Below are 24,383 nucleotides of genomic sequence, written 5' to 3'. Positions count from 1 at the left end.
CACTTCACAAAATAGATGGCATTGAAGGAAGGAAAATGATGTGGATATATTGAAGCAACATCTCAAGACATCAGTCAGGAAGATAGAGCTTGGTCGCAAATGGGTCTTCCAAATGGAAAATGACCCCAAGCATACTTCCAAAGTTGTGGAAAAATGGCTTAAGGACAACAAAGTCAAGGTATTGGAGTGGCCATCACAAAGCCCTGACCTCAATCCTATAAAAAATGTGTGGGCAGAACTGAAAAAGTGTGTGCGAGCAAGTAGGCCTACAAACCTGACTCAGTTACACCAGCTCTGTCAGGAGAAATGGGCCAAAATTCACCCAACTTATTGTGGGAAGCTTGTGGATGGTTACCCGAAACATTTGACCCAAGTTAAACAATTTAAAGGCGATGCTACCAAATACTAATTGAGTGTATGTAAACTTCTGACCCACTGGGAATGTGATGAAAGAAATAAAAGCTGAAAGAAATCTCTCTCTACTATTATTCTGACATTTCACATTCTTAAAATATAGTGGTGATCCTAACTGACGTAAGACGGAGAATTTTTACTAGGATTAAAATGTCAGGAATTGTGAAAAACGGAGAAAAAACCGATATATACCGTATATACATACACACACACACACATGCATGCATGTATGTATGTAGATATATTTACCCAAACAATATATGGGGTATTGGAAATGATGCAGACAATTACATTGATGGAAGAAACCATCTATCCACAATATTAAAGCTGATCCACCCCTTAGCAAAAAAGAAAAGCTGTTGGCCAGCAATGAAATGTATGGGTTAAGGAGGAAGAGGAGGAGGAAGAGGAGAGGGAGTGATGGAGATGGAAGGGAGGGATACTTATGTGAGGAGGAGAGGAGAGGAGATGAGGAAAGGAGAGGAGAGAGGAAAGGAGAGGAAAGAAGAGAAGAGGAGGAGAGGGAGGGGTACTCACGTGAGGAAGAGAGGAAAGGAGGAGAGGGGTACTCACGTGAGGAGGAGAGGAAAGGAGAAAAGGAGGAGAGAGGTACTCACTTGAGGAGAGACCGCTGGGGGAAGCTGAAGTTGCCATGGGAGATGCGGTCTATGAAGTTGAGAGGGATTTTCTGTATCTGCTCAATGTTGAGCATGATGAAGTCGTACTTACAGACCAGCAGGGAGTTGTCTGTGATCAGAACTACACGCTCTTTCTCGTTGTTCCAATGGTCAACCCTGGAGAATAGAGGTGAAGTATTCATCAGTTACTTAACAAAGTAAGGGCTCTACTCAATCTGTATCGCGGAAGTTCAGCGTTACAACGTGACTGAAATTGAAATGAAATGTTTTCCGCGTTACGGAGCCTGAATTCACGGTAAACGCTGCATTTATTGGCACAATTGGAAATGACCTTTAAAGGCCCAGTACAGTGAAAAAAAGTGATTTCCAACACTATGAGATTGGAATAATACTGTGAAAATTATGATAATGCCGTTTAAGTGTCAGAGCTGTTTGAAAAGACTGCCTGAAATGTCAGATTGTTTTGGTGGGATGGAGTTTTGGCCGGCCTTATGACATCACCAGGTGAGCAATTAGTTAATAGACCAATAAGAAAGAGAGTTCCGAATCTCTCTGCCAATAACAGCTAGTTTTCAGTTTTCCCCTCCCCATTCAGACCACTTTATAACATGTCGACAATACATAAATAATAAATATATAATAATAAAATCATCCTCTAATAATAACTGAACTATCTGGTACCGATAAAACTATCTGGTACCGACACAACTGTTCTGGTAACTGCATTAACACATTTTCCAAACAACTTCCATTTTGACCACTCATCCAAACAAGTCAGATAAAAACACAGAGTATGAAAACTTCCTCTATAGCAGAAGCAGATTCATTACTACCAGCCACTCCAGCCAATCAGTGAATTAAACAGACACACACACAGACACTCCAGCCAATCAGTGAATTAAACAGACACACACACAGACACTCCAGCCAATCAGTGAATTAGACAAACACAAACACACTCCAGCCAATCAGTGAATTAGACAGACACACACACAGACACTCCAGCCAATCAGTGAATTATACAGACACACACACAGACACTCCAGCCAATCAGTGAATTATACAGACACACACACAGACACTCCAGCCAATCAGTGAATTAAACAACAGGAACACACACACTAGTGATGTGCGGGTTGACTCATAACCTGCAGTCCCCACGGTCAACTTCAGCTTCCCCCAGCGGTCTCTCCTCAGACAGGTAACCCCACTGTTCCTAGGCAGTCATTGAAAATAAGAATTTGTTCTTAACTGACTTGCCTCGTTAAATAAAGGTAAAATAAATCAATAAAATATCCACGGGGCAGGTGGGTTTGGGGTCATTCAATACTGTGTGGTTGAAAGGTGGGCGGGTTGAATAAAGAGAAAAGAATACCTTCAAAAACAATCCATAAATGTATCATTCTTCTTCTATTGACATTCGGAAGGTACTCGGACCCCTTGACATTTTGTTATGCTACAGCCTCACCCTGTTTTCTACCATCCGTCAGCCTGAAGAAGAAGAAACTTCCCATGATGACAAAGAGAAAACAGGTTTTTAGACATTTCTGACCATGAATGAAAACATAAAAAACAGAAATACCTTATTTACATAAGTATTCAGACACTTTGCTATGAGACTTGAAATTGAGCTCAGTTGCATCCTGTTTCCATTGATGTTTCTACAACTTGATTGGAGTCCACCTGTGGAAAAATTCAATTGATTGGACATGATTTAGAAAGGCACACACCTGTCTATATAAGGTTCCACAGTTGACAGTGCATGTCAGAGCAAAAACCAAGCCATGAGGTCGAAGGAATTGTCTGTAGAGCTCCAAGACAGGATTGTGTCGAGGCACAAATCTGGGGAAGGGTACCAAAAAATACCTGCAGCATTGAAAGTACCGAATAACAAAATGGTCTTCATCATTCTTAAATGGAAGAAGTTTGGATTAACTATTCCTAGAGCTGGCCGCCCGGCCAAACTGAGCAATCGGGGGAGAAGGGCCTTGGTCAGGGAGGTGACCAAGAATCTGATGGTCACTGACAGAGCTCCAGAGTTCCTCCGTGGAGATGGGAGAACCTTCCAGAAGGACAACCATCTCTACAGCACTCCACCAATCAGGTGTTTATGGTAGAGTCGCCAGACGGAAGCCACTCCTCAGTAAAAGGCACATGACAGCCCGCTTGGAGTTTGCCAAAAGGCACCTAAAGGACTCTCATTCCATGAGAAACAAAATTCTCTGGTCTGTTTTAACCAAGATTGAACTCTTTGGCCTGAAAGCCAAGCATCACGTTTGGAGGAAACCTGGCACCATGGTGAAGCATGGTGGTGGCAGCATCATGCTGTAGGGATGTTTTTCAGCGGCAGGAACTGGGAGACGGAAAGTTCACCTTCCAACAGGACACCGACCCTAAGCACACAGCCAAGACAACGCAGGAGAAGCGTCGGGACAAGTCTCTGAATGAGTGGCTCAGCCAGAGCCGGGACTTGAACTCGATCAAACATCTCTGGAGAGACCTGAAAATAGCTGTGCAGCGACACTCCCCATCCAACCTGACAGAGCTTGAGAGGATCTGCAGAGAAGAATGGGTGAAACTCTCCAAATATACAGTACCAGTCAAAAGTTTGGACAAACGTACAGTACTCATTCAAGGGTTTTTCTTTATTTGTATTATATTCTACATTGTAGAATAATAGTGAAGACATTAAAACTATGAAATAACACATATGGAATCATGTAGTAACCAAAAAAGGGTTAAAAAAAAATCTAAATATATTTTATATTTGAGATTCTTCAAAATAGCCACTCTTTGCCTTGATGACATCTTTGCACACTCTTGGCATTCTCTCAACCAGCTTCATGAGGTAGTAAATCAATGCCTTTCAATTAACAGGTGTGCCTGGTTAAAAGTTAATTTGTGGAATTTCTTTCATTCTTAATGCGTTTGAGCCAATCAGTTTAGTTGTGACAAGGTAGGGGTGGTATACAGAAGATAACCCTATTTGGTAAAAGACCAAGTCCATATTATGGCAAGAACAGCTCAAATAAGCAGAGAGAAAGCAAAGCACCATGATGAAACTGGCTCTCAGGAGGACCGCCACAGGAAAGGAAGACCCAGAGTTACCTCTGCTGCAGAGGAGAAGTTCATTAGAGTTACCAGACTCAGAAATTGCAGCCCAAATAAATGGTTCCCAGAGTTTAAGTAACAGACACATCTCAACAACAATTGTTCAGAGGAGACTGTGTGAATCAAGCTTTCATGGTCGAATTGCTGCAAAGAAACCACTACAAAAGGACACCAATAAGAATATGGACATTAGACCAGTGGAAATCTATCCTTTGGTCTGATGAGTCCAAATTTGAGATTTTTGGTTCCAACTGCCGTGTCTCTGTGAGATGCAGAGTAGGTGAACGGATTATCTCTGCATGTGTGGTTACCACCGTGAAGCATGGAGGAGGAGGTGTGGGAGTGCTTTAGTGGTGACGCTGTCAGTGATATATTTAGAATTCAAAGGCACACTTAACCAGCGTGGCTACCACAGCATTCTGCAGTGAAACACCATCCCATCTGGTTTGCGCTTAGTGGGACTATCATTTGTTTTTCAACAGGACAATGAGCCAACACACCTCCAGGCTGGTAACTCTAATGAAATGGTTTGGGATGAGTCGGACTGCAGAGTGAAGGAAAAGCAGCCAACAAGTGCTCAGCATATGTGGGAATTCCTTCCATACTGTTGGAAAAGCATTTTAGGTAAAGCTGGTTGAGAGAATGCCAAGAGTGTGTAGAGTGTGGCTACATAGAAGAATCAAACATATATTTTGATTTGTTTAACACTTTTTGGTTACTACATGACTCCATATGTGCTATTTAATAGTTTTGATGTCTTCAGTATTATTCTACAATGTAGAAAATAGTAAAAATAAAGAAAAACCCTTGAATGAGAAGGTGTGTCCAAACGTTTGAGTGGTACTGTAGGTGGGCCATGCTTGTAGCATCAGACCCAAGAAGACAAGGCTTTAATTGCTGCCAAAGGTGCTTCAACAAAGTACTGAATAAAGGGTCTGAATACTTATGTTAATGTGATATTTCAGTTTTTTTATTTCATACATTTGCTAAAATGTCTAAAAACCTGTTTCTGCTTTGTCATTCTGGGGTATTGTGATGTGATTATAGGGTATTGTGTGTAGATTGATGAGGAAAAAATATAATTGAATCCATTGTAGAATAAGGCTGTAACGTAACAAAATGTGGAAAAAGTCAAGGGGTCTGAATGCTTTCCGAATGCACTGTACAAGACAGGAACTTCAAATAGGTCAAGGGAACTGTAGCCTACTGTTCAGATTGGTTAAAAGGAATATGAAATCTGTAACCTCTCACATGCAGTGGCAAGAAAACGTATGTGAACCCCCTAGGATAATGACGTATCAAAAAGCTAATTGGAGTCAGGAGTCAGCTAACCTGGAGTCCAATCAATGAGATGAGATTGGAGATGTTGGTTAGAGCTGCCCTTCCCTATACAGAACACTCACAAAATTTGAGTTTGCTATTCACAAGAAGCATTGCCTGATGTGAACCATGCCTCCAACAAAAGAGATCTCAGAAGACCAAAGATTAAGAATTGTTGACTTGCATGAAGCTGGAAAGGGTTACAGATGTATCACTAAAAGCCTTGACAAATTGTCTATAAATGGAGAAAGTTCAGCCCTGTTGCTTCTCTTCCTAGGAGTGGCCGTCCTGCAAAGATGAATGCAAGAGCACAGTGCAGAATGCTCAATTAGGTTAAGAAGAATCCTAGACTTACAGAAATCTCTGGAGCATGCTAACATCTCTGTTGACGAGTCTACGATACGTAAAACACTAAACAAGAATGGTGTTCATGGGAGGACACCACGGAAGAAGCCACTGCTGTCCAAAAAAAACATTGCTGCACGTCTGAAGTTTGTAAAAGAGCACCTGGATGTTCCACAGAGCTACTGGCAAAATATTCTGTGGACAGATGAAACTACAGTTGAGTTGTTTGGAAGGAACACACAACACTAGGTGTGGAGAAAAAAAGGCACAGCACACCTACATCAAAACCTTATCCCAACTGTAAAGAATGGTGGAGGGAGCATCATGGTTTGGGGCTGCTTTGCTGCCTCAGGGTCTGGACAGCTGGCTATCATCGACAGAAAAATGAATTCACCAAGACATTTTGCAGAAGAATGCAAGGCTATCTGTCCACCTATTGAAGCTCAACAGAAGTTGGGTGATGCAACAAGACAACGACCCAAAACACAGAAGTAAATCAACAACAGAGTGGCTTCAACAGAAGAAAATACGCCTTCTGGAGTGGCCCAGTCCGTCCTAACCTCAACCCGATTGAGATGCTGTGGCACCACCTCAAGAGAGTGGTTCATTCCAGACATCCTAAGAATATTGCTGAACTGAAACAGATTTGTAAAATTCCTCCTGACCGCTGTGCAGGTCTGTTCCGCAACTACAGAAAACATATGGTTGAGGTTATTGGTTGCCAAAGGAGGGTCAACCAGTTATTAAATCCAAGGGTTCACATACTTTTCCCACCCTGCACTGTGAATGTTGACATGGTGTGTTCAATAAAGACATGAAAACATATAATTGTTTTTCTGTTATTAGTTTAAGCAGACTGTGTTTGTCTATTGTTGTGACCTAGATGAAGATCAGATAAAATTTTATGACAAATTTATGCAGAAATCCAGGTAATTCCAAAGGTTTCAAATATTTGTTGTTGACACTGTAGCCGTAATATTAACTCATGCATAATGAAGTATTTATTGCAGTAAAATTATATACCAAATGTACTCGGGAACAAGAGTGGAGAAATATGTTTGATTTCTTTCAGCATCTTGAGAGAATGTAAATGTGCAGTTAGGGACCGTCTGTAAAGGTGCTGTCTTCAACAGCATCATAACAGCTGATAGTAGTTCAACCACAGTTAGGGACCGTCTGTAAAGGTGCTGTCTTCAACAGCATCATAACAGCTGATAGTATTTCAACCACAGTTAGGGACTGTCTATAAAAGGTGCTGTCTTTATCAGCATCATAACAGCTGAGAGTAGTTCAACCACAGTTAGGGACCGTCTGTAAAGGTGCTGTCTTTATCAGCATCATAACAGCTGCTAGTATTTCAACCACAGTTAGGGACCGTCTGTAAAGGTGCTGTCTTCAACAGCATCATAACAGCTGATAGTATTTCAACCACAGTTAGGGACTGTCTATAAAAGGTGCTGTCTTTATCAGCATCATAACAGCTGCTAGTATTTCAACCAAATACAATATGAAGTGAAATATTATCAGAAACATGTTGGGTCGTTTTCACAGCTTTCTATTTCCTGATGTCAATAGAAAATCTGTCCCGTTTATTTTGAGTTGTTGCATTTTCTCCCCTGTCCCTAAATGTCTTTGCTTCACTAAAGATGTGAACTAGATTGAAGCATTCCATTCTATTGATTTATGCCATTATTCTCGCGAGTAAGAGTTGCCAAATCTAGTGCATAGGACCTGTATTAAATGATCATGTTTACGCTCAACATAGCTACTGCATATGAGCACTCGCACCAGAATGGGATAAGGAGCCTTTCTATTTTATTCAGCTGAATTCAATTATATTTTTCTTACTATAAAAATAATATAAAACAATGTCAGGGGACTTATAAGCATATCTAGTCTGATAAATGAACAAGCCTACAGCCCTATTGCCAGATAACACACAGTATCTAGTCTGATAAATGAACAAGCCTACAGCCCTATAGCCAGATAATATACAGTATCTAGTCTGATAAATGAACAAGCCTACAGCCCTATAGCCAGATAACATACAGTATCTAGACTGATAAATGAACAAGCCTACAGCCCTATAGCCAGATAATATACAGTATCTAGACTGATAAATGAACAAGCCTACAGCCCTATAGCCAGATAACATACAGTATTTAGTCTGATAAATGAACAAGCCTACAGCCCTATAGCCAGATAACACACAGTATCTAGTCTGATAAATGAACAAGACTACAGCCCTATAGCCAGATAACACACAGTATCTAGTCTGATAAATGAACAAGCCTACAGCCCTATAGCCAGATAACATACAGTATCTAGACTGATAAATTAACAAGCCTACAGCCCTATAGCCAGATAACATACAGTATCTAGTCTGATAAATGAACAAGCCTACAGCCCTATAGCCAGATAACATACAGTATCTAGACTGATAAATGAACAAGCCTACAGCCCTATAGCCAGATAACATACAGTAAGTATCTAGACTGATAAATGAACAAGCCTACAGCCCTATAGCCAGATAACATACAGTATCTAGACTGATAAATGAACAAGCCTACAGCCCTATAGCCAGATAACATACAGTATCTAGACTGATAAATGAACAAGCCTACAGCCCTATAGCCAGATAACATACAGTATCTAGTCTGATAAATGAACAAGCCTACAGCCCTATAGCCAGATAACATACAGTGGACCAACTCGTAATCTGTTCTTCTGAAATACATTTTCTTCATATCATAATGTTTCTTCAGACCTGACAAAAATAAATCATGGATTTATTGTGATATTATTGATTTAAAAAAAATATTATTACTTTTAAAAATGCAGATGTTCCAAAAGCACGCTGTCACGTCTACCCCAGCTCCAGCGCTTGGCGTCGCCGGTTTACCAAACACCGGTCCTGGCAACCCTCACGATGCCCACCTGGCAACCCTCACTACGCCCACCTGGCAACCCTCATTATGCCCACCTGGCAACCCTAAATACGCCCACCTGGCAACCCTAAATACGCCCACCTGGCAACCCTAAATACGCCCACCTGGCAACCCTAAATACGCCCACCTGGCAACCCTAAATACGCCCTCCTGGCAACCCTAAATACGCCCACCTGGCAACCCTAAATACGCCCACCTGGCAACCCTAAATACACCCACCTGGCAACCCTAAATACGCCTACCTGGCAACCCTCACACCTGGACTTCATCACCTCCCTGATTACTCCCTCTTTATCTAGCACCACCTAGCATCACTCTACAGGCAGTATTGGTTCAGTTTTAATGTCCAGACGCTGCTCTTGTTTTCTCCATGTTTGTTATTATTAAACTCACCATTTTCAACCTGCTTCCTGACTCCCTGCATCTACGTTACACATTAGCGGCATGTAGCCAGCTTGTTTCCGTAGAGGCGTGGAGAAGCTAAACGTGTTCATGTTAATTACCGGTCAATTACCGTGAGACCGGCTGACCGCGCTCCCTCCCCCTCCCCGCCACACCCATAGTAGCAGACACAGAACAAATGCAAAAACAGGTTGATTCTGATTGTTATTCAAATTGAGAGATCAATGAATAAAAACACCTAGTGAATACATTTTTTTTTAAATCAGAAGGAACAGAAATCGAGAACTCAAGAGAAGACCGACTATGTGCACACTGCCCACAAAATGAGATGGAAACTGAAAAGCACTCCCTGACCTAACCTCCTGCCAAATGTATGACCATATTAGAGACACATATTTCCCTCAGATTACACAGACCCACAAAGAATTCGACAACAAATCACAGCAGCAAGATTTGTGACCTGTTGCCACAAGAAAAATGCAACCAGTGAAGAACAAACACCATTGTAAAATACAACACAAATGTATGTTTATTTAGAGAGAGAGAAGTAGAGAGCCCTAGAGCACACAAAAAAACTATTCAAACCTCGGCCTGAACATCAGCGCCACAGGTAACTTCCACAAAGCTGTGAACGATCTAAGAGACAAGGCAAGAAGGGCCTTCTATGCCATCAAAAGAAACATAAAAAGCAACCATTAGGATTTGGCTAAAAAATACTTGAATCAGTCATAGAACCCGTTGTCCTTTATGGTTGTGAGGTCTGGGGTCCGCTCACCAACCAAGAATTCACAAAATGGGACAAACACCAAATTGAAACTGCATGCAGAGCAGAATAAGGCCGATACCCACTAATTATAAAAATCCAGACAATATTCTACAACCACCTAAAAGGAAGCGATTCCCAAACCTTCCATAACAAAGCCATCACCTACAGAGAGATGAACCTGGAGAAGAGTCCCCTAAGCAAGCAGGTCCTGGGGCTCTGTTCACAAACACAAACAGACCCCATAGAGCCCCAGGACAGAAACACAATTAGACCCAACCAAATCATGAGAAAACAAAAAGATAATTACTTGACACATTGGAAAGAATTAACAAAAAACAGAGCAAACTAGAATGGTATTTGGCCCTAAACAGAGAGTACACAGTGGCAGAATACCTGACCACTGTGACTGACCCTAAACAGAGAGTACACAGTGGCAGAATACCTGACCACTGTGACTGACCCCAACTTAAGGAAAGCGTTGACTATGTACAGACTCAGTGAGCATAGCCTTGCTATTGAGAAAGGCCGCCGTAGGCAGACATGGCTCTCAAGAGAAGACAGGCTATGTGCACACTGCCCACAAAATGAGGTGGAAACTTCAACTCATCTAACTGAAGAAAGAGAATGAAATGCTCCTCCATTATTCATCATAGATGAAGACAAGGAGAGAGAAAGTGGAGCATTTCATTCTCTAGCTTTCTTCCACACCCCCTCTTTCTTCCACACCCCCTCTTTCTTCCACACCCCCTCTTCCTTCCACACCCCCTCTTCCTTCCACACCCCCTCTTCATTCCTTCAGCACTTCTGAGTCTAAGGGGGAGCTGAGAAATGTTGTCTTATTAATTGATGTCATGAGGACCTCTGTCTGAACGTGTTGTTTGTGTCTCACACGCACACACACGCACACGCACACACACACACTTAGTCCCTTGCCCCTGTGCATACAAGTAATTAACAATGGCATGGATTCTCTCTCGCTCTCTCTTCCACAGCTCGGTGAGCCGGTAGCACGTGGCCTCAGCCTCCGTCTCCGCCTCCGTCGACACTCAGACTTCTGCTAGGAGCCTTCAGGGTTGCTGGGTGGATAGTTCACTGAGGCAAGTCAAAACAACGGCAGAAGAAAGAGCTGAAGTAACTTTGACTGATCCAATAGGATGACTTTAACCTGGACTGGGCAGATAGGATGACTTGAACCTGGACTGGGCAGATAGGATGACTTGAACCTGGACTGGGCAGATAGGATGACTTGAACCTGGACTGGGAAGATAGGATGACTAACCTTGACTGGGCAGAGCAGAGAGCAAGGGGCTGTGTGGAGCAGGCCCCATGCGGTCTACGTGGCCGCTTCTGTTAAATGATACCAACAACAGAGTAACTCCTCAGGCAAGCAGCCGTGTGTGTGTGTGTGTGTGTTTTTGTGTGTGTGTGTATGTCTGTATCTGTCTGTGTGTGTGTGTATATATGTGTGTGTGTGTGTGTGTGTAGTGTGTGTATATATATATATAACGCCTTCTTCCTGCTTCCTGCTTCCTGCTCCGTCAGGAAGAGACTGTCTGTGTCCTAAATGGTACTTCATTCCCCACAGGGCTCTGGTCCAAAGTACTACATTGGTTCCTGAACTTATTTTGCCCCACCCATTCTGTAATGAAGAGACAATGTTCACTTTTTTTATTTCGGGCTATGGCAGTCAATTGTAAAACATTCAATCAGTATTTCTGATTGTATTCTCAAATCACCATCACATCATTTTAATGTGTGGCTATGAGAGTCAATTACAAATGAGTCTGACATAATGTATCTTATCTCACCACCACTAATGGGATGGGTGTGGCTTGACGCATGTCCCCTCAGAGCTTCTAAAAGTCAGGGGGGCGTGTCCCCTCATGTCAGGGGGCGTGGTCGACAGTGAGCACCTCATCTCCGCTGTCACATCCAACCTGGATGGATACTTTGGTTATAATGGAGACGAGAGCCCTGACTCCAGCTCCACACAGGTAAGAGCTGGTGAAAGGTACCATGAGTTTTATGGTGCTTTCAAGACAACTAGGAATTCAGAACAATACGAGGTCAAATCGAGACATCAGTGATCTACAGGTCGGAGAGTCGGAACTCTAGAAAGAGGCCTGAGTTCCTGAGTTGGAATTCCGAGTTGGAGCTCGTTTTTTTTTCTCTCCATAGTTCCCAGTTGTCTTGAACGCACTGAAGTTGTAGATTTCCTGGTTCCAAGTTCCCAGCTGTTTTGAACGCAACATTAATGCTCAGAGGCAGACGGCAGGGTATCGTTCCCTTCGAGTCAGGAACCAGAACTACTCCGTAGTGACCCGTGAATACATTGTCTGCAGCATTCGGTCACATGACAGCTCAGTCAGCTGTTCCATTTCCCTTACCGGCATGTCAACTGAGCCAGGATCACAGTCAAACGGTTTGGGAAGTAGGTCCCACGGTGCTCTTCCAAGTGTTGGAGGTGAGCAGTCATCACTGGTGTGGTACACTTACTGATGCTGTTACCTGTTATTTTATTTTCATTACACAGAAAGTCAACTAAATCTGTTTGTTTACATCCTATTGTGGATGACAACAGTATCCTCTCTCAATGTGAAAAAAACACTCCCCTCCATAACCACCAAGTATTGGTGTGAAGGGAAACATTGTCATGCTCTGATCCCAAATCTCCACAAAGTTTAGTGAACAGGCGTGAGTGATGTACTTTACAATCTAAATTACCTGCTGAATATCTCAGAGTTTTGCGCTCAGCTCTTTTTCCTCCAGTTGCTCCCGGTGTATCCATTCTAGCCCAGTGCGGTGTATCACACAATGCTTACATATGGGAATCGGAGACGCATTCATAACTAGAGTGAAGAGGCCTGCCCGCCGTCCCATGACGGCAGGCATCTGTACAAAAGCCCACCATTCGATGCCAAATGGAATCTGTTTTTCATCAATACGGACACGCAGCCCACTGAACATCCCCAATGGAATCTGTTTTTCATCAATACGGCCACGCAGCCCACTGAACATCCCCTATGGAATCTGTTTTTCATCAATACGGCCACGCAGCCCACTGAACATCCCCTATGGAATCTGTTTTTCATCAATACGGCCCCGCAGCCCACTGAACATCCCCTATGGAATCTGTTTTTCATCAATACGGCCACGCAGCCCACTGAACATCCCCTGTGGAATCTGTTTTTCATCAATACGGCCACGCAGCCCACTGAACATCCCCTATGGAATCTGTTTTTCATCAATACGGCCCCGCAGCCCACTGAACATCCTCTGTGGAATCTGTTTTTCATCAATACGGCCACGCAGCCCACTGAACATCCCCTATGGAATCTGTTTTTCATCAATACGGCCACGCAGCCCACTGAGCATAGAATCACGTATAGAATCACAATACGTATAGAATCACAATACGTGTAGAATCACAATACGTATAGAATCACAATACGTATAGAATCACAATACGTATAGAATCACAATACGTATAGAATCACAATACGTATAGAATCACAATACGTATAGAATCACAATACGTATAGAATCACAATACGTGTAGAATCACAATACGTATAGAATCACAATACGTATAGAATCACAATACGTATAGAATCACAATACTACGTATAGAATCACAATACGTATAGAATCACAATACGTGTAGAATCACGTATAGACCAGGTTTGTTTCCCTGGCGATTCCCCCATGCTGAGAGTGACCAGGTTTGTTTCCCTGATGATTCACCCATGCTGAGAGTGACCAGGTTTGTTTCCCTGACGATTCCCCCATGCTGAGAGTGACCAGGTTTGTTTCCCTGACGATTCCCCCATGCTGAGAGTGACCAGGTTTGTTTCCCTGACGATTCCCCCATGCTGAGAGTGACCAGGTTTGTTTCCCTGATGTTTCCCCCATGCTGAGAGTGACCAGGTTTGGAGTGTTTCTGCTCCAAGTAAATCAATTCCAGAGAAAAGCGATTGGCCTCATGTCCATACTGTTGATCAGTGGTTTGTTTCAGTTGCACCTATGACAGAAACACATCAGGAAAACCCCTACCTGGCTCTGACACTGATCAGATGGTTGTAACCTGATTATATGAAGTCCTCTCAACCAGAAAACCAGTTTACAACCAGCTCACTCTGCCTAGAATGACCATGGAAACAAGGACATCAAAGAGACAAAGTGATAAAGAATCTATAATGTATTTCTATGTGATAAACTCACTCAGCCAGACACTGGATAATGCCATCTTCCTCCTTAAAACGGACGCTTTGGGATTTTTTGGCAATGAAGCCCTTTATCTACTGACCCAGAGTCAGATGAAGCCCTTTATCTACTGACCCAGAGTCAGATGAGGCCCTTTATCTACTGACCCAGAGTCAGATGAAGCCCTTTATCTACTGACCCAGAGTCAGATGAGGCCCTTTATCTACTGACCCAGAGTCAGAGTTCCTTTATCTACTGACCCAGAGTCAGAGTTCCTTTATCTACTGACCCAGAGTCAGATGAAGCCCTTTATCTACTGACCCAGAGTCAGATGAGGTCCTTTATCTACTGACCCAGAGTCAGATGAGGTCCTTTATCTACTGACCCAGAGTCAGATGTGTCTCTGCGAGCAGTTTGAAGGAAGTTGCTAACTAGTGCAATTGTTAATTAGCGTTAGCACAATGCCTGGAAGTATATGGGTATCTGCTAGCGTTAGCACAATGCCTGGAAGTCTATGGGTATCTGCTAGCGTTAGCACAATGCCTGGAAGTCTATGGGTATCTGCTAGCGTTAGCACAATGCCTGGAAGTCTATGGGTATCTGCTAGCGTTAGCACAATGCCTGGAAGTCTATGGGTATCTGCTAGCGTTAGCACAATGCCTGGAAGTCTATGGGTATCTGCTAGCGTTAGCACAATGCCTGGAAGTCTATGGGTATCTGCTAGCGTTAGCACAATGCCTGGAAGTCTATGGGTATCTGCTAGCGTTAGCACAATGCCTGGAAGTCTATGGGTATCTGCTAGCGTTAGCACAATGCCTGGAAGTCTATTGGTATCTGCTAACGTTAGCGCAAAGCCTGGAAGTCTATGGGTATCTGCTAACGTTAGCACAAAGCCTGGAAGTCTATGGGTATCTGCTAGCGTTAGCACAAAGACTGGATGTCTATGGGTCTCTGCTAGCGTTAGCACAATGACTGAAAGTCTATGGGTATCTGCTAGCGTTAGCACAAAGACTGAAAGTGCTAATGTAATTTAGAGGTAGTTTCACCAGCCAATGCTAACTTTCTTCTCACTGGACACATACAAAGGGTATCCATGAGTACATCTGACTCCTACTGTGAAACGGTCATGTTAACTCTATTTTTTTTTAATATATTTTTTTACCTTTATTTAACCTTTATTTAACCTTTATTTAACTAGGCAAGTCAGTTAAGAACAAATTCTTATTTTCAATGACGGCCTAGGAACAGTGGGTTAACTGCCTGTTCAGGGGCAGAACGACAGATTTGTACCTTGTCAGCTCGGGGATTTGAACTTGCAACCTTTCTTACTAGTCCAACGCTCTAAGCTACCCTGCCGCCTATATTTAATACATGTGAAAATGCTCATTTGACATATCTTTTTTGTTGTTGTAAGGGATTAGAAGAGACGGTATGGGTAACAATGAAACTCACTCAGCCATGAGCCAGACACCGTGGACAGCTCCGTCCTCCTGATTGATCAGAGCCTTGATGTCTTCTAGGGATTGGTCCAGGGTCCCAGGCTGCACAGGACAGGGAAGCAATGTGTTAGATTACAGTTCAACCTTTAAAACGGGACAATAGCCACGTTTAAAATACACATCTTGCAGTTATGAGAGCTAAAACTTCAGAATTATTTTGACCATTAGCGATCATTATCATCTGAGTCACAGTGAACTTGAATCTATTCTGCTCTGTTGAGAGGGACTCAGGTGGCTGATATACTGTATATATGTCAAATCGGGAAATAAAATGCATCTTATGATGCAAAACGCGGACCTACGGGGATCATTTCTGTATTTAGAAAGTTACATATCTTGAAAACTTGATTGCTGACGAGCTAAATATTTTGGGACTATGTCAACAATGGACTAATGAAACAAAACAAAAAAAGACAGTTTTCCTTTAATACTTTTGAGTTTGTTTTGTACAAATGTTGTCCTCGACTTCAGAAGTTTTTCTTGATATTAAAATGGCTCAAAAGCGAAAGTGCGATTTTCACATGTGGAGTCATGTGGAGTTGTCTTACATGTGGAGTCATGTGGAGTTGTCTTACATGTGGAGTCATGTGGAGTTGTCTTACATGTGGAGTTGTCTTACATGTGGAGTCATGTGGAGTTGTCTTACATGTGGAGTTGTCTTACATGTGGAGTCATGTGGAGTTGTCTTACATGTGGAGTTGTCTTACATGTGGAGTTGTCTTACATGTGGAGTTGTCTTACATGTGGAGTTGTCTTACATGTGGAGTTGTCTTACATGTGGAGTTGTCTTACATGTGGAGTTGTCTTACATGTGGAGTTGTCTTACATGTGGAGTTGTCTTACATGTGGAGTTGTCTTACATGTGAAAGTGCAAATTGGATTTTCAGGCGTGAAAAAGTTATTTACATGTGAAACCACACATTTTGCAGGTCTTAAGTAGGGCACTATATAGTGAATAGGGTGTCAGCCCTGTTCAAAACTAGTGCACTAGAGAGGGAATAGGGTGCCAGCACTGATCAGAGGTAGTGCACTATATAGGGAATAGGGTGCCAGCCCTGGTCAGAGGTAGTGCACTAGAGAGGGAATACGGTGCCAGCCCTGGTCAGAGGTAGTGCACTATATAGGGAATAGGGTGCCAGCCCTGTTCAAAACTAGTGCACTATATAGGAATAGGGTGCCATTTGGAACACATTGACATGTCAGTAAATACAGTGCCTTCGTAAAGTATTCAGACCCCTTAACTTTTTTCCACATTTTGTTATGTTATGCCTTATGGATAAAATAGTTTTTCCACCACATAAATTTGGCCAATTTATAAAAAATTAAAAACTGAAATATCACATTAACATACGATAAGGATTCAGACCCTTTAATTCAGTACTTTGTTGAAGCATCTTTGGCAGCGATTACAGCCTCGAGTCGTCTTGGGTATGATGCTACAAGCTTGGCACACCTGTATTTGGGGAATTTCTCCCATTCTTCTCTGCAGATCCTCTCAACCTCTGTCAGGTTGGATGGGGAGCGTCGCTGCACAGCTATTATCAGGTCTCTACAGAGATGTTAGATCGGGTTCAAGTCCGGGTTCCGGCTGGGCCACTCAAGGACATTCAGAGACTTGTCCTGAAGCCACTCCTGCGTTGTCTTGGCTGTGTGCTTAAGATCATTGTCCTCTTGGAAGGTGAACCTTTGCCCCAGTCTGCAGTCTTGAGCGCTCTGAAGGTTTTCATCAATGATCTCTCTGTACTTTGCTTTGTCATTATGGGGAATTGTGTATAGATTGATGAGGAAAAATATATTTTTAACCAATTTTAGAATAAGGCTGTAACGTAAAAACACATTTTTGAAAAAGAGAAGGTGTCTGAATGCACTGTAAAAGCTCAGATTAATGTGGTTAGTTTAGGAGTGTCTCGTTGGCCTGGCAGCTGGTTAATCATTATTATATTTACTGTAGGAGTGGACAGACACAGCTGGTTGAGGGGGACGTTAATCTGGGGTCTTAATCTGATCAAACTGCATTGAGAGTAAATAAACGTGGCATTGTGGATCACTACAATAATTCAAATGTAATTCATCTGTGTAGTAGAACCATTGAAATGTTGATTTCACTTTACAGTAGTAGACCTACTATGTGTGTACAGTAAACCGTTACAGTAGTAGACCTACTATAGTGGGGCAAAAAAGTATTTAGTCAGCCACCAAATGTGCAAGTTTTGCCACTTAAAAAGAAATCTTGCTTGTTTGTAGGTGACCAAATACTTATTTTCCACCATAATTTGCAAATAAATTAATTAAAAATCCTACAATGTAATTTTCTGGATAATTTTTTCTAATTTTGTCTGTCATAGTTGAAGTGTACCTATGATGAAAATTACAGGCCTCTCTCATCTTTTTAACTGGGAGAACATGCACGATTGGTGGCTGACTAAATACTTTTTTGCCCCACTGTATGTGTGTACAGTAAACCTTTACAGTAGTATATCTACTATGTGTGTACAGTAAACCTTTACAGTAGGATAAGTTTTAAAAAGTAGGGTATTATTACCCTCAAAACAAAGAACCTCTTGAGTTTGAACTGATTTAGTGCAGAAGTCCAACGGTTCCCCTTGGCCCCGGGTCCAGCTCCATCCCCGGGTCCAGCTCCATCCCCGGGTCCAGCTCCAATATCAGGTGTAGGGGCAGCAGACCCTCTCTCCTCTGTCTCTACCTCGGGATGACCACTCTCCGGGACCTGGGAGCTCTGGGCCTGGGGGCTCTGGGCCTGGGGGCTCTGGTGCGGCTGGTTGCTCTGGGGCGGCTGGCTGCTCTGGGGCGGCTGGCTGCTCTGGGGCGGCTGGTTGCTCTGGGGGTCAGGTTGACTCTGGGGCGGGTGGTTGCTCTGGGGGTCAGGTTGACTCTGGGGCCGAGGGGAGGACTGGGTCTCTGGTCCTAGTTCTGGGGGCTCCAGCTCCACAGCCTTGGAAGTGACTGTTTTACCCTCAGACATTGTCCTATGACGAGATCTGAACAAAAACGCACATACATTCTGTAATAGGAATATCCAGGTGAACAAAAAGTTAGAGCAGCCGTTGATAATATCAATTAAAACAAATCTATCAGGTTTATTACAAGTTGCAACAGGGAGACACCTGAACAGAAGAAGACAACATGTCTAACTGGCCTCTTGAAGGCCCTTGTCTATTCTAATCGTTCAGTAAATACCAACCCGAGAGGCTTGTAGGAAGTCAAAACAAAACGCAGTGGCGTTGTCAGCTGCTACAGAATCACACAGTGTACAACAGAATACAATAATAATCAATGGATGTCCTTGTGCCTCCAGTCTGGTGTCAATCACTATCAACACAATCTTGAACAAACAAAACCTTGTAAAAATCAAGTGTATTAAAGAAAGAGAAAACATATCAATACACGAAGCATTGTGTTAATCAGTCTTTACTGTATATTAACTTTTATTAATATTGCCATTACACGTGTTATTTTACAGACTAACCCCACCACGGAAACCCATGAGATGTAAAGTGTACCAAATTTTAGACCAGGGCTCATAGAGTTCTGGTCAGAAGGAGTGCACTGTTAGACCAGGGCTCATAGAGTTCTGGTCAGAAGGAGTGCACTGTTAGACCAGGGCTCATAGAGTTCTGGTCAGAAGGAGTGCACTGTTAGACCAGGGTTCATAGAGTTCTGGTCAGAAGGAGTGCACTGTTAGACCAGGGCTCATAGAGTTCTGGTCAGAAGGAGTGCACTGTTAGACCAGGGTTCATAGAGTTCTGGTCAGAAGGAGTGCACTGTTAGACCAGGGTTCATAGAGTTCTGGTCAGAAGGAGTGCACTGTTAGACCAGGGTTCATAGAGTTCTGGTCAGAAGGAGTGCACTGTTAGACCATGGCTCATAGAGTTCTGGTCAGAAGGAGTGCAGGAGTGTAGGAAATAGGGTGCCTTGTGGGACAAATAGCCTTTCTCTTGCATTCGTTGCCATGTTCTGTTGGCAATTCATGTTTGATAGCTTTGGTCACTGATTAGGCAATGTCTACCTGTATTCAATCCCCAATCCCCCACCCAAATTAAATAGGCTATAATTAGGCCTACTAGGTTTCATTCCGCTATAATCAGTAGATTTCATTATGCTTCGGTCTTGAAACAAATGTGTTAGACTTTAGTGCTGACATTATTTCATAGAACAGAGCCATTCGGATACATTACGCACCATAAATCTAACGTGACACATTAGTGTTTCGCTGTTTCTTCATTAAAACAATATCGGGAGGAAAAAAACTCCTTATTTCAAACAAATTGAGATAGTTGACAAGTATAGGCTACTTACCGGTTGGTATTTGTGGACTCTGGGACGTATTGTTGTCAGAGGAAAACGAGTGGTATGAGAGTCAGTGAAAGATGCGCAACTGCAGGGCATCAGGTGTTTCCTTGTTCCGTGTTGTAGTTAAATGGGCAGCCACGGAGACGTACACGGAAACACAACACACTTGTTGTTCACGGTAGTTTCGGTGCTGGACAATCTGTACACTGGGCCAGTAGTGAAGGAAGGCGACACTTCTCCCTGGGTCAGAGCTATTTAGCCTTAAACGAGCAAAAAGCTTAAGTTCAAAAATAACGCCGCTTTCTTGTAGTCTAAATGTCTGAACGGCTTGAGAAGGCTGTCGCCTGCAGTCAGCTGCCGTATATCTGGTACCAATTCAATGTCAAGTACTATATTCAAATGTGGCTCGGGTATTACCCATGCCACCCATACATTGTGGTTACAGGCCTAGCTTATAGCCAGCTATTCACCCTACAAAAAATAATCAGTTTATGGGGATTTAAATATTCAAAGACACCCACGAAATGTGCCTACAGTCTATAAAAATCGCCCACAGTGATTGCAATAAAATGTCATTTTATTGGCTGTATTTCAATTTCCAATTGTAACACTGTTAGGCCTTGTGTATGACAAATCTCTAAAGAATAGATCTTAGGATACCATACAAGCTATTCCTTGGCTATACTCTCTTTTGTGCCTAAAATACCAATACTTAATTTCACCAGGTTTGACCGTGAGAGACAGACATTAATCTTTAAAACAATTTAATGACGGGGATGAGGCGATACATCTAGATTGAATAGGCCTTACATCATCAACCGTCGACGCACCGTTCATCTATTCGGGCTAATCGTTTCTGAAATGGCGCGCTGTAAAGGCCACTCATTTCTTCTAACTCTTTGAAGGAGCCTATTCTTATATTCTGTTAAGGGCTTGACGTTTAAACCCAAACCTAGTGCTAATCCTGAGGAACCGTCAAAGTCATGTTGACAGGCGACAGGCAGCGTTCTATAAAAGGCTTTGTGCGTATGGTTTGGCTACACCTACGCATGGCAGGTCTATTTTCTATTTAAAGACAGAAAAACAGTCTGAATTCAGTGTTAATCTATTCTCTATCCGCCGAGACAGGAGAAAGTCTTCAGTATTGTTAACTGAATACCCTAGAGCTGAAAGACCAGGAATCGATGGGTTATGGCCAGATTCATGTCATTACTGCTCATTTATCTAATCGCTGCTTTGATGTAATACGCTAATAATATGTTATTAAGTGTCCTCCTGTTTTAAATTCCTAAAGAAATTCCTAAAGAAACCTTTAATTAGATAACCAGAAGCATTACTGAAGGGTCCCCGACCCAGTGCTTTAGGACATCTGGGGATCATGTTGTATTTGCTATGAATAAGAAATATATACATTACCGTTCAAAAGTTTGGGGTCACTTAGAAATGTCCTTGTTTTTTGAAAGAAAAGCAAAAAAAATAACATCAAATTGATCAGAAATAGAGTATAGACGTTGTTAATGCTGTAAATAACTATTGTAGCTGGAAACGGCTGATTTTCAAATGGAATATCTACATTGATGTACAGAGGCCCATTATCAGCAACCATCACTCCTGTGTTCCAATGACACGATAATATGTACATACCGCTTTACTCATCTCATATGTATATCCTGTATTCTATTCTACTGTATTTTAAACAATGCCACCACGACATTACTCAATCTAATATTTATATGTTTCTTAATTTCATTATTTTACTTTTAGATTTGTGTGTATTGTTGTGAATTGTTAGGATACTACTACACTGTTGGAGCTAGAAGCACAAGCATTTCGCTACACCCGCAATAACATCTGCTCAATATGTGTATGTGACCAATAACATCTGATTTGATTTGCCCACTGACTGGCCTCAGTTCCAGGTGCAACACAACAGACTAAGGGAGAGCGCTGTAATGTGGGGTGACATGGACTTCAGCTGTTTATTGTCAGAGTAAGTCTAACGTAGTGAACAGACTGCTACAAGTTGATGTAGCGGACTGTATAAACAGGTCCAACAATGTGATCATTATTAGAGACTGCTGGAGGGTAATATACTGAACACCTTGTTCTATGGAGTCTAATGAAACCTCTCTTTCGGGAGTTGGCACCAGAACATAAGAGGTAAAAGCAAGGGTACACATACATAGGATCTACATAGGATCTGCATAGGATCTACATAGGATCTACATAGGATCTGCATAGGATCTGCATAGGATCTACATAGGATCTACATAGAATCCACATAGAATCTACATAGGATCCACATAGGATCTGCATAGGATCTACATAGGATCTACATAGGATCTACATATAGAATGGAGCGTCCATCTTTATGACGTCACGCTGCAGTGACGTCATAATGTGATAATCGGGTCTTTTACGATTATCACATGTTACCAAGGCCTAAAATGAACACCCGGGTGGTACCACAAGTGTTGAGCATTTCACTCACATTTGTGAATAACAATAGTCAAGTATGATCTCGTTTTAGGCAACAACAACATCAAAAATAATTATGCAGTAGCTGTTTTCAAAGTATTTCTGTTGTTTTGTTTCATAGCTTGTAAATTAAATCACTGAAAGTGAAAGAACTATGATTTATATGGCCTCTCCCACCTGGTGCCTCAACACTGCCTGGCTGGGGGCTGTACGCACATAAAGAGCTGAGTGAAAGATGAATTGTTCGAAGCGCTGAGCACAGGCATAACAGTTGGTCTAATTTATTTGAAACTAAAGTCTACTGAGACTTTGTCCTTGTGTTTCTTGGCTATTTACATTATTACACAGCTTTTGTCTCTTCGCTAGGAGCAGCCAATTGCAGGAAAACTCAAACTACTGTAATATTGAAAACAACCTAGCACTTGAACAAAACTATGTAAATAGCCAAGAAACACAAGGACAAAGTTACACTTTATTAGCATTTCGGGTCAAATCGACCAACTACATTTTGGCTTCAGATTTGATAAATGTTTTACTTTTCCCAAATGCTCTGGGTGACCACCCGCTGGTGAAATTGACATTCTTACCCGCCAATTCCAAAATCTACCCATATTTGTCGGGTGGTGGGTGTTATTTTTCCACCCGGTTTATGAATTGCACAATTATCAAAAAAGTCAGGCTAAGATGCTGCAACATCAGTCAAAATCCAGTGTACTGCCGGACACAGGTATTATTTGGGATGAGACTCAACATAATATTGTAGATACGAGCTAATAGAGTGTAGTTACCGATGATCAAGGTAAGAATTGACATTCTTTAACATTCTACATCTGTTTGATGAAACTGTTGCAGCATTATGCTATTGTATGTAATGTGAAGATTGGTTTTATTAGCTAACATAGCTAACTAGCTAGCTATATACACACTGAACAAAAAATACAAATGCAACATGTAAAATGTTGGTCCCATGTTTCATGAGTTGAAATAAAAGATCCCAGAACTTTTCCATACGCACAAAAAGCTTATTTCTCTCAAAATTTGGGCAAAACATGTGTTTACATCCCTGTTTGTGAACATTTCTCCTTTGCCAAAAAAAATCCATCCACCTGAATGGTGTGGCATGTCAAGAAACATGCTCATTACACAGGTGCACCTTGTGCTGGGGATAATAAAAGGCCTCTCTAAAATGTGCAGTTTTGTTACACAACACAATGCCACAGATGCCTTCAGTTTTGAGAGAGTGTGCAATTGGCATACTGACTGCAAGAATGTCCACCAGAGCTATTGCCAGATAATTGAATTTTAATTTCTCTACCATAACGTCATTTTAGAGAATTTGGCAGTACATCCAACCGGCCTCACAACCTCAGACTACATGCAACCACACCAGCCCAGGACCTCCACATCCGGGTTCTTCACCTGAGGGATCATCTGAGACCACCCAAACGGCTGACGAAACTAAGAAGTATTTATGTCTGTAATAACGCCCCGCGTTGATATTTTTGTTCAGTATAATTTTTAAAAAAGTAAGAAAGTATATATACCCCTTGACTTACTGCACATTTTGTTGTGTTACGGCCTGAATTCAAAATTGATTCAATATTTATTTAAAACTCACCCATCTACACACAATATCCCATAATGAGAGTGAAAACATGTTTTGAGAATTTTTTCAAATTTATTAAAAATAAAATATAGATATCTCATTTACATCAGTATTCACAACTCTGAATCAATGCTTTGTAGAAGCACCTTTAGCAACGATTACAGCTGTGAGTCTTTCTGGGTAAGTCTCTAAGAGATTTCCACACCTGGATTGTGCAACATTTGACCATGATTATTTTCAAAATTATTTTCAAAGTTCTGTCAAATTGATTGATTACCATTTTCAGGTCTTACCATAGATTTTCACGTAGATTTATGTCAAAACTGTAACTCGGCCAATCAG

At 42.0% G+C, this 24,383-nt stretch overlaps 1 protein-coding gene across 1 annotated transcript in view; it reads right to left on the bottom strand.

The window, feature by feature from the left end:
• tprg1 (tumor protein p63 regulated 1) overlaps positions 1–20,335 on the bottom strand; it is a 56,935-nt gene extending 36,600 nt beyond the window's left edge. The window contains exons 1-4 of the mRNA XM_036979014.2: positions 19,964–20,335; positions 18,189–18,645; positions 15,600–15,688; positions 1,032–1,208 (exon numbers count right to left, since the gene is read on the bottom strand). Coding sequence (XP_036834909.2) covers positions 1,032–1,208; positions 15,600–15,688; positions 18,189–18,629 — 707 coding nt within the window. The 5' untranslated portion in view covers positions 18,630–18,645; positions 19,964–20,335. The remainder of the gene's footprint in view (positions 1–1,031; positions 1,209–15,599; positions 15,689–18,188; positions 18,646–19,963) is intronic.
• Positions 20,336–24,383: the final 4,048 nt, after the last annotated feature.

This window comes from Oncorhynchus mykiss, chromosome 5, assembly GCF_057628025.1.
Source record: "Oncorhynchus mykiss isolate SJ-2025 chromosome 5, ASM5762802v1, whole genome shotgun sequence".
Taxonomy (NCBI): Eukaryota; Metazoa; Chordata; class Actinopteri; order Salmoniformes; family Salmonidae; genus Oncorhynchus; species Oncorhynchus mykiss.
Note: the sequence above shows the minus strand (reverse complement) of the source record. Positions and strands in the feature narration are given on the sequence as shown.